The following is a 12,162-nucleotide window of genomic DNA, read 5'->3' as shown; positions in this document are numbered from 1 at the left end:
AGAAAGAGCTTACACATCAGGGCAACCAGAAATAGCCACCGTGATTCAAAGGAAGCAGTGGGGGGAAGACTGGAGGCCAAGCTGATTTCCATGCCAAGTGCAATTCACCCATCTGTTTATAAAGAAACCAATAGAATTGACAGGAGGCTGCAATAGAACAACCTCCTGTTGTAGCTCATTGTTCCTACCTGGTCTGTGCAGGTGATGCTGTTGGAAAGTGTGATGAAGAGATCCCTGACAGAGGAGCATTGCACAAGCACTTATCCACAAATACAGGACCCAGGACATTGCAGAGACCATAGCCATACTCTAAATAAAACATTAGATATGAGTTATTACCTCTACCCTTAAGCACATCATCACACAGTCAATACCAATGAGGAGGGAAGTTCACAAAGAGACTATCCCTCTGCTGCTTTGACTACAGGCTAGAGGGCAGAGAGATCATACCATATGCAATGTCCAACCCTGGTCAAGAGCCCTGAAGAGCACTGAACAACTGAGACTTCCACACCCTCCATGGAACTCTCAACACGTACAGCCTGGAAGGGGGTGGGATTTTCTAATATGTCTATGAAATCATTCCCAATTTCCTTATTAGTTTTAGTCCTGAGTATTTAATTTCAGGATTTCAGAACAACCCTTTCCTTCCCAGGTTGAGTTACTAATGACAGCATTCCCAGTCTTAAATATATTGCCTCCTTTTAGTTACCTCAATTTCCTTCATCCTCACTCCAACTTTCTTTTGAATCTGACATCAGTTGAGGAGGTTACAGATTATTGGCTTCTGTTGGCTTGGTTGTGTTTTATTTCTCAAGCGTTAATTATTGATCACTCTGTTGTCTTCTAAACTAAATCCTCATTTCTTCTAGTCACATTGTATGGAATCCATTTCTTTGGTTGAATTTAAACTCTTAAATTATATTAGGCCACAATGAGTTTCAGATGCCATGAAAGTGTGAGTTGGGGTCATGCAGGAAGCCAGAATTTAAAATTAGCTTCTCCTTTCCTGAAAACCCCTCTGCTTCCTTTATTGGCACAGATCACCCAGTCACACTTGTTGTGTGATTGAATTTATGTGACTAGGTGTGCATGGATATTCAGTGGTCAATCCCCACCTGTCATTAGACTTTTCTACTTTATCTGTCCTGTGGGTGGGTATTCATGAGCATCCTCAGACCTCAACAGCTTAGCTGTGCCATGTGGTCCATTTTCTGATAACAACTTGTATTATATTTTACCTGGCCAAATTAATTAAAAGAAGGCACTTTCCCCAGTCAACCAATGGTTGAGAGGGTGGTGTCTGCCTGTCCAGTCAACTATAGATTATTTGTTCCACTATGAGGAGGGAGGGCTGTATATGAAGCATATTTCCCTGAGGAAGAGAAGGCTGCATACTATATATATATTTCCCTTTTTCAAGCTCCCCTATTCAAGAAAAACTTCATATTTAAAACCTGTAAATGACCTCCCAACAGGATCATTCTCTATGTGAGATAAACATTTCTCAAAGAGTTTTGACGTTCAGTCACAAATACACACCCCAAAATATTCTAGTACACAAGAATGCATAATTGAAGATAATCCATGGCAGTAAATCAGAGATGGGGGCTTTAAGAAGGATTTTTAGGGTTCCTGTAGACTCATAATGACAATTGTAATTAAGCACAAAATAGAAAGAAACATTATTTTTGACAGCATGGTGCCATTTATGCTCCTGTTCTCTGAAGGCAATGGACTGTTCAGTTGATAATTAGTTTTGCTGCCCACTGTTTACTTTTGAAATCAGCATACTTTCCTCCATTGTTTTGGACCACTACCAATAAAATACCAAGCGTTCTCCTTATTTCAGATAAATAGAAGAGCTCCACTGTGAATTTTGAAATGAATGCATGAGTTGGGGGGGGGGGGGTTCTCCTAATGTTATGCAAAAGAATATCCGGAGAAAGGTAGTGGTAGCATGCATTAAGCTTTCTGGGATTAAGTTAAATGTGCTGTGATTTAATATAAACTTCAAAAAATCCTAATACAAAACTTGCCTACTTTCCCATTCACTCCTTGCTTTTTCTTTTCTATCGTTTCTCTACCCACACAGATCTTAACACAGGGCTAGCTTATTTTCACATCTCACTCACATCAGCCTTTTTTTTTTTTTTTTTTTTTTTTGGTCTTCCTTTTTTTCAATTAACTTTCTTTAATTCTCAGCATTACTTCTGAGCATCTTTTCACGTCCCTGCATTAGCCAGCACTCTGAGCTTAACCAGCAAGCCTACTGTCTCTATGTAAATAGAGCATTCCAAAGAATAATTAATGTGATAGCTAGAGCATATTCCACTAGTTCTTAGCGAGTGTTTCCCAGATCTGCTTTCTGAATCTTAAATTCGAAAGAAGCTTCTTACCTGAGTAATCCAACCAGGAGTAGAATGCTCTATTAGTGTTCATTGGAAAGATCTAACACTTTTTAAAATCCATGTGTACCACAATAAGAGGTTTTAAATAATCTTCTTTATCAGGATTAAAAAAAAAGAGAGAGAGATCTTATTTTTCTTTCTTTTTTTTTCCTTGTCACCAATCCTATTTCCAGAATAAAGAAGACATCAGATCTCAGCCCGTGTTGTCAGAAAAGTAGCCAAGGTTTGAGGGGTGAAAAGCTTGTCATCTTCACCTTTAAATCATCTCCTAGCGTTCCCTCTGCCTGATGAGCCCTTTGGAGTGATCTTGAGGTAATGTGCAGTTCCTGGGTACTTGCAGATGAAAATCAGCTTCTGTTTTAATGAGGGACCATCCGTGTTCCCCTTCCTTCAGTGCAGTCAGGCAACTCACTATATGTTCGGAGGGAGCTGGACTGCTGCTAGACGGTGCCCTGAAGTATCAGTAGTCTGTTTCGATACATCCCTGCTCTGTAAAGTATCACATGTCTTAAAGTGACATTACCCTCTATTACAGCTCCAGTGAATTTTTATACCTGCCCACTAACTTAAACAACAAGACCAGCATTTTAACACTGTAATGCCCGATTCCTTGTGTTAGATGCTACATTGGAGTAGATACAAAGGAAAGGCAAAACCTAAGGAAAAAACGGCAGAAGCTGCAGAAAGATACAGGGTTTTTTTTTTTAAATAGACTAAAAAAAGCCTGAATCATAGGAGGAAAGAAGATATAGTCAAACTTATTTCTTCTGTCTGGATCTTGGTTAAACTGACCCCTCTTGGGAAGTTTAGCATGAACTTTGATTTAATTGATTTATATATTTAAGGGACTAAAGTTGATTTAAAGCATTGTGATTCTGTGGAAGGGAAAAGGAAAATGAGAGACAGGATACTTCATTTCAAGGCAGAGCTGCTTATTTCATTTGCTTTCTATGTGACCAAGGGCAAGTTCTTTCATTCTCTGGGCATTCGATTTCCTGATCTGCAAAATGGGACAATGGAAAATTGGGGGTGTAGACAACATGATTTCTAAAATCCCTTCCTTCATGAGCATGCTATATTTCTATGATTTTACATTTGCTTTTAAGTATAGTTTAAACATCTCTGGTGTATAATATTTCTACCTTATCCAATAAAGCATATTAAGTTTAATAGCTAAAATTCTGACTCTTTAAGCTTCCTATCCTGGGCTTTGACAGGAAAGGAAATGTTCATTGAAGATGCTTATTCTCACCTTCATCCCCTTTTCACCAACCATTGTTAAAGATTATAATAACAATAATAATAAACACCAATTCAGCATTCAAGCATAGCCACCAATGAGATGGGTACAGTGATCTTAATATCAAAACTTGATTGTATTCACCTTTATTAGTTTCATGACTACAGGCACATCAGTCAGACTTTGTGAGCCTCAGTTTCCTCATCTAAAATATTAATAATGATTATTTTAGTACCTGCCACAGAAAACTATTTTTAGGCTCAGATAAGATCACCAATGTAAAGGATTTAATGCATGATATAATTAGTGTTATTTATACTATTATCACAGTTATTATTATTATTGTTAATTGTTATCGAAACTTTTTAAAATAATGTTCTACTTTTTGTGACCCTATTTGTGGTTTTCTTAGTAATGATATTAGAGTTCTTTGCCATCTCCTTCTCCATCTCTTTTTATAGATGAGGAATCAAGGCAAACCTGATTAAACAACTTGTACAGGGTCTTGCAGCTAATAAATGTCTGAGGTCATATTTGAACTCAAGAAAATGAATGTTCCTGATTCTAAACCCCAAACTCTAATCATTGTGCCTCCTAGCTGTCATATTATTGACAATAATATGCTTCCATTCAATAATCTTTCTCTAAGTGCAAAATGATTTGATTTTTGACAAGTGTTGTTCTGTTATATAGAAATGTTCTTTCCCTCCCATTGGAAACAACAAAGAAGTATTGTTGTATGTGTGTGTACATTTATATTTATATGTATATATATATACATATATATTTATACGTATATATGTATATATACATATCATTTTCCTAATGTGCTATATGTATACATATATACATATATATGTATACATATAGCACATTAGGAAAATGATCCTTTATATGGTTCTTCTCTAATATGAGTCAATAGAATATATCATTCCTTTATCACAGCTCACCTTAGAGAGAAATCTCAAAGCAATAATAAATGCAGGAGAAAAGAAACATCAGTAGGAAAGTTAAAAAAATAATAATAATCCCAAATTACCTAGGTTAACATTGGTATGCCATTTTTCATTTCCTGTTCTGTGGGAACCTTTGACAATGCTTCTGATATATTCAGTGAGGTTACACTGTAACCTCTAGCATATTGAGATAAAAAGTGGCCAAACATCCTATTAAAGAATGAGTTCTGTGTGGCTTTATTACCTAAATATTAAGTCAGATGTACAGTAAAAATGCAGTATAGTCTAGGGGATAGAGAGCTATATTCTGACTCAGGGAGACTATGACTCTGGGTTCAAGTCTCTTGCAGATGTGTCCTGAGCAAGACTGAATCTAGGCAACTGCCTAAGACTATAGAGAGGCAGCTTCATGCAGTGGAAATAATTCTAAAAGCAGGTGGCCTGATTTCAAATTTCATTTCTAATATATGCTACCTGTGGAACTTTGGGCAAATTATTTCTCTCTGTGGGTTTTAATTTCTGTAAAAGAAATGGTTTTAAATAAGTGGCTTTGGAGAGTCTTTATCCTTTTTTATTTCTTATCTGATGACAATGATATAAAGAGCAATAATAATTGCAGAAAGCATTCTGATCTCCATTAATGAAAAGCCTTTCCTCATTTGGAATATCATATCTCACAGATCTGATTTAAGAAAAAGGAATAAAAGCACAAAGTCAAATAACTCTTTTGGGTATATAATATTATGAAAAAAGTCAACAGCTTAGAAGGGGGTACCTAGAACAGTAGTCTGCCCAGATGGCCCAATATCAAATGCTTGTTGAATGACTAGATAGAAGAAAAATATGCATACTCTATACAGAAAATTACGTGAGTCAATAAGATATTAGGAATATGAATAATCAACCCCCTTTGTTTCATAAGTAAAGATGAAATAATCCTTGAGAATCATATAACACTTTGTCTCATGAACTAAGATAAAAAATTTAAAAATTGATAAAAAAATATTACTAGGTGAACAGATTTTCCTCTTATTTATACAATGTTCCAACAAATATGCCCAAAAGAGTTATTTGACTTTGTCATTATGCACTAATTCTATGCATAATTCTCAGTTAGACATTGAAGAATATATAAAGAAAGATGAAACATAGTTTCTACCCTAACATAATTTATAGTGTAGTTTTGGGAGTGGTAAAGGGGAAAAGGCATATGTAACACACAGTGTTACAAAATGTGAATTAGAAAGTTGTAAAACGATATTCTGTGTGAGTTCTGAGTAAAGTTATTCCTGATTGGACTAGACAAAGAGAATAATTTTGAAAGAATATGGACTTTTAAAATTTTATATTCAAAATATAGAAGCCATTTTTAAGAGATTAATTATATGATAGAAATGAAATAACTTTGATTCAATAAACTTTTTGAAGAATCTTATTTCGTCATTTTAGTAATATTCAACTTCTTATGACCTCATTTGAGTTTTTCTTGGCAAAGATGCAGGAGGAGTTTGTATTACCTACTCTATCTAATTCATTGTATAGATGAGGAAACTGAAGCAAATAGTGTTAAGTGACTTTCTCAGTGTCATACATTTAGTAAATGTCTGAGGCTGGATTTGAATTCATGAAGATGAGTTTTCCTGATTCCAAACTCAGTTCTATATTCACTGTGTTACCTAGCTGGCTACTATATGTCAATCTCCATGCCGTGGAAGTATGGAGGCAAGTGTCTGAGTTGAATTTTAAGAAATGATGCAGATGAAAGATGGAGATACATGATATAATTACTAAAGCAGACAGTTAAAGAGTTAGGAGAGATGGGGAACTTCTAGGAAGCAAGATGATGGATTATGCAGTAAACTGCTGTAACTTTCTTATAATCACCTCCAAAAACCATAAAATAGTGCCCCAACACAAACCCTGGAAGAGCAGAATCAACAAAAGGATAGGAAAAAACAATCTGTTAGCCAAAGAAACTTAGATAGTTGTTAAGAAAAGGCTACCTCAAAATGCAAATTAAGACAACTCTGAGACACTACTACACACCTGTCAGATTAGCTAGAATGACAGGGAAACATAATGCAAAATGTTGGAGGGATGTGGGAAAACTGGGACACATACATTGTTGGTGGAATTGTGAATACATCTAGCCATTCTGGAGAATGATTTGGAACCTATGCTCAAAAAGTTAACAAACTGCGCATATCCTTTGATCCAGCAGTGTTACTACTGGGCTTATATCCCAAAGAGATTTTAAAGAAGGGAAAGGGAACTGTATGTGCAAGAATGTTTTGTGGCAGTCCTCTTTGTAGTGGCCAGAAACTGGAAACTGAGTGGATGCCCATCAATTGGAGAATGGCTGAATAAATTGTGGTATATGAATATTATGGAATATTATTATTCTGTAAGAAATGACCATCAGGATGATTTCAGAAAGGCCTGGAGAGACTTACATGAACTGATGTTAAGTGAAATGAGCAGGACTAGGAGATCATTATATATTTCAATAACAATACTATGAGGATCAGTTCTGATGGATGTGGCCCTCTGCAACAATGAGATGATCCAATAGAACAGTAATGAATTGAACCAGCTACACCCAGTGAAAGAACTCTGGGAGAAGACTATGAATCACTACATAGAATTCCCAATCCCTCTATTTTTGTCCACCTGCATTTTTGATTTCCTTCACAGACTAATTGTACACTATTTCAAAGTCTGACTCTTTTTGTACATCAAAATAACTGTATGGACATGTATACATATATTATGTTTAACTTATACTTTAACATATTTAACATGTATTGGTCAACCTGCCATCTGGGGGAAGGAGTGAGGAGAAGGAGGGGGAAAGTTGGAACAAAAGGTTTGGCAATTGTCAGTGCTGAAAAATTACCCATGCATATATCTTGTAAATAAAAAGCTATAATAATAAAAAGAAAAAGAAAAGGCTACCTCATTTGGGTAAAGAGGGGGATACTATTCAAGACAGGAAGCATTCAAGTAATCCAGTAGCAAGCTTTACCCCAGCAAATGAACAGGTGTGGTGGAGAAAGTAGGTGCCAACATTGTGACCCCAACATGTATTTTAGCATAACTAGAGGAACTGGCAGATTACAGGTCCAAGAATCTCCATATGTTTCACTGTAGTACTGGAAAAACTACAAAATACCTTTCTGCCCTCAATATGCAACAGACATCACCACAAGGACCCTATCTCAGCACCATGTAAACTGCCAGATTTCTACTGCCTCCAGGAATACCAACCAAACTCACTTTACTCCCTCAACCCAGCACCAGACATAAAGATTTCCTATGAATTGCAGGGTAACATTGGCACCAGGTAAATGGCAAAGCCTGTAGCTACTGCCACAAGAAACCTGAGACAATATCCCTTCCACCCTGGGTACAGTGCTCAGATTTAAAAGAAAAGAAAAAATAAATGAGCAAAAAAGGCATAAAATAAGTTGATCACAGAAAGTTATTATGGTTATAGGGAAGACCAGGACTCAAACTGAGAAAAGTACAACAGTGTCAAAACATGCATGGGCAAAGCCCAAAAGAAAAACAGGATTTGTCTCAAGCTTAGAAAAAAAACAAAACAAAACAAAAAGCAAAAACAAACAAACAAAAAACCCCATAAACTAAAACAAGTTGAAAAATCACATAAGAGAAGAAGAAAAATTGGGAAAAGAAATGAAAATTATTCAAGAGGATTATGAAAAAAGTCAACAGTTTAGAAAAAGAAAACAACTGCTTGAAAAGTAGAATTGGCCAAATGGAAAAGATGATACAAAAATCTGGTGAAGAAAACAGCTCCTAAAAAGTACATTTGGCCAGATGGAAATAGAAATACAAAAGCTAACTGGGAAAAGCAACTCCTTACAAGTTAGAGTGGAGTAAATGGAAGCTAATGACTTGAGACATCAAAAATCAGTCAAATGAATGTAAAATAAAAAAGGTAGAAGAAAATTATACCTCATTCAAAAAAACAGTTGATCTAGAAAACAGATCTAGGACAGACAATGTCAGAATCATTTGACTACTTGAGAACATAATCAGAATGAAGACCTGTACAGCATCTTTAGAGAAATTATCAAGGAAAATTGGCTTGCTATCCTGGAACAAGAGGGTAAATGAGGCATTGAAAGAAACCACCTCATGAAGGAACTCCCAAAATAAAAACTCTACAGAACATTATAATCAAATTACAGAATTGTCCTATTAAGGAAAAAATGCTACAAATGTCCAGAAAGGAATAATTCTAATATTGGGGAGCCACAATCAGGATTACACAGAATTTAGCAGCTGCTAAGTTCAGAAGTCACAGAATATGATTCTAGAATGCAAAAGAACGAGGATTACAATCAAGAATCATCTACCTGGTGAAATTAAGTATAATATGGTGAGGAAAATGGTCATTCAATGAAATAGAAAGATTTCAAGCTTTCATAAGGAGACCAGAATTGAACAAAACATATCATTTTCAATATCAAAAGTCAGCAGAAACCTAAAAAGGTAAAATCGGAAATGAAAAAAATAAGGAATTCAACGGAGCTGAATTATTTATATCCCTATATGGGAAGATGATACTTGTACTTTTTTTTAAGTTCACTACTAATGAATACTAATAATATAGCTAGAAGGAATAAACACTGACAAAGAGTATGGGTATAAAGTGATTTTGAGGGAATAAGATAAAAATAACTAAGGAAGGAGAAAGAGGAGCACACTGATTCAGAACGAAGGGAGAGAAAGAGATGGGATGGGACAAATTATTTTACATGGAGAGCTGCTAAAAGTCCTATTACAATGGAGTGGAAGTTGGGAGGTGGATGATGGACATCACATTATTTGAATCTTGGATCAAAGAGGTATTAATTTACATACTCAGTTGAATATATGTCTTATTAGACAGGAAAGTAGAAAGGGAAGAGATTAAGTAAAACTGGTGAGTTTAGAATGGTAGAGTGAAGTGAAAGAAGAGACAACAAATTTGGTGAGGTGGTAGACATAAGCAAAACACTGCTGAGGAAGGAAAGGTTTGAACATTGAGAGAGGATAAACAGTAGGAAAAATAGAATTGTGGGAAACACACAGTTAGTAATTGTAACTGAATGTGAATGGGATTAAATTTCCTATAACAAAGGAAATAGAAAGCAGAGTGGATCAAAAACCAGAATCATATAATTTGTTGTTTACAAGAAGTACACTTGAAGCAGAGAGACATGCACAGAGTAAAAGCAAGGGGCTGGAACAGAGTCTATTGTGCTTCAGCTGAAATGAAAAACGACGACAACAACAGGGGTAGCAATTCTGATCTCAGACAAATCAAAAGCAAAAAAATAGATCTATTTAAAAGAGATAACAAAAGAAAGCACATCTTGTTTCAAAGGTATGAGAGACAAGCAATATTAGTATATCAATATTAAACAAATCAAATGCTATAGCATTCAAATTCTTAAAGGAGAAGTTAAACGAGTTACAGGTTTATGACCAAACAACAGATAGAGAGTATTATGAAATAAAGATTTTGATCTTAATTAGTTAAAAAGCTTTTGTACAAAAACCCCCATGTAACCAAGATTAGAAGGAAAATAAAAAGCCAGGGAACAATCTTTTCATCAAGTATCTCTGATGATGCCTCACTGCTCAAATATATAAAGAACAGAGGTAAATTTTTAAGAATATAAGCCATTCCTCAAATGATAAATGATCAAAAGTTATAGACAAGCAATTTTCAAAGGAAAAAATCAAAGCTATTCATAGACTGTTAAGGACCACACCTAAGTGTGAAGGGGCAGTTCAGTTCTCTGAAAGCCCCCATGCCTGTGAATCATAATACTCCTGAAGGAATTGCAAATCAGACTTTACTGACTCAGATGTTGCTTGTAAATTGGGAATGAAGTAAATTGGAGGCAAGAGAAAAGAGGACAGAGGTCAGAAAATGCAACAGCATCTCAGTCACCTGTCCTCTCACATGAAGGGATCTATTCTGCTGTTCAGAATTTGATCCCCAGCAGCCACTAGTAGGTGGCTCCCTTAACACACTAACAGGTTGCTCCTGTAACAAATGGTGCCCAAACAGGGACACAAGAAACACAAGAAATAAAGTAGCAGCAGTGTTCCAGAGCTGTTCATGAGTAGGATCCTTCCAGGAGCATTCCTTCAGGAACCCACAGGGAAAGAAAGGGAGAAGAGACCCAGAAAGACTTTTTCAGTCAGGGTAACTAAAATGGACCAACACATCAAAGGACCGTGCCAGGAGACTGATGAAAGACTTATGAAAATTGTCTGTTCTGACTACAATCCTTTTCTCCATTTGTCAGAAAGTTTGCCTCCATAACATCTCTCAAGATTCAACACCTGTGTCTCACCCTGCAAACATCCAGAGAAATAGGACAGAAAGACTTTGACAGTGCTGTTTGCATTCCTTAGCATGTGGACTCAGACCATGCTGTTGGGGTGTGGTGTTCTCTTCTTTAATATATAATATGATCATTCTCTCTGGGAGCAGGTTTCTTGGGGAGGTTTTCTGGAGGCAGCCTTAGTTTCAATTAAAAGTAATAATCACTCCAAACAAAGCCAGCTGATAAAATGCAAATGTTTATTTTCTCCTTCCTTGGGCCCGGGTAGCTTTCTTAGAGGCCTTTCTCTCTGCTTGGTTCCAAGAGCTCCCTCCAAATGTCTCCAAATCCAAAGGTTTGTCCTTCAGCCCCAGCCAGCACAAAGGTGGAAAATGGAATGAATCTCTCTTGCCTCCGAGAGAGGGCTTCTGGCTCTCAATCTCCCAGAGTACTCCTTCCGAGTCTTGTCTCCTTGCCTGGGACTGGGCAGATTTCTGGAGAGCCTTTCAGACCAGCCTTGGTCTCAGTGAGGGAAGTGCAGAAGGCCAGCCACCACGGTGGGATGAATGAATCTGGTTGCCAATTCCAAGAGAGGGCTTCTCCTGAACTGACATGACTGGCTCACTGAAGCTCCATTTATGCTGGGTGTGAAAGGTTGATTTCTCCTCCAGGAGTGGGATTGTGGGATTTGAGAGTGGGATTATGGGTTTCTTCCCAGAGTGTTCTCTGGCCCTAAGAGCTTCTTGCTTATATGAGCTCTCTAAAAGTGTGAACACAAGCATTGTTTCTATCAGTTCCACTTAGTACCTTGTTTCTTCTGGCCCATAACATCTCCTTGTAAGATCAGGTCAATCATACTGAACCATGCTAAATTAGATAATTATTGTCTCTATCAACTCTAACGAGTTAACAATTTGTAAGGATTCCAGCATTGGGGGAAAAATAATCATGTCCCCATAAAATGAAAAAAAAAAAAAAGAAGGGGGAATTGTTAAGCACCACACCTAAATGTGAAGGGGCAGTTCAGTTCTCTGAAAGCTCCCACAGCTGTGAATCATAACACCGCTGAAGGAATTGCAAATCAGCCTTTACTGACTCAGATGTTGCTTGTGCATTGGGAATGAAATAAATTGGAGGCAAGAGAGGAGAGAGGTCAGATAATGCATGTGCCTCTCAATCTTGTATTGTTATCAGCCTCTCATATGAAG

General features: G+C 36.7%; 1 protein-coding gene across 1 annotated transcript in view; it reads right to left on the bottom strand.

Annotated features, from left to right (window-relative positions):
• Positions 1 to 2,939, bottom strand: part of TAFA1 (TAFA chemokine like family member 1) — a 525,382-nt gene extending 522,443 nt beyond the window's left edge. Inside the window, exons 1-2 of the mRNA XM_003762355.3 lie at positions 2,400 to 2,939; positions 189 to 309 (exon numbers count right to left, since the gene is read on the bottom strand). Coding sequence (XP_003762403.1) covers positions 189 to 306 — 118 coding nt within the window. The 5' untranslated portion in view covers positions 307 to 309; positions 2,400 to 2,939. The remainder of the gene's footprint in view (positions 1 to 188; positions 310 to 2,399) is intronic.
• Positions 2,940 to 12,162: the final 9,223 nt, after the last annotated feature.

This window comes from Sarcophilus harrisii, chromosome 1, assembly GCF_902635505.1.
Source record: "Sarcophilus harrisii chromosome 1, mSarHar1.11, whole genome shotgun sequence".
NCBI classification, from domain to species: Eukaryota; Metazoa; Chordata; class Mammalia; order Dasyuromorphia; family Dasyuridae; genus Sarcophilus; species Sarcophilus harrisii.
Note: the sequence above shows the minus strand (reverse complement) of the source record. Positions and strands in the feature narration are given on the sequence as shown.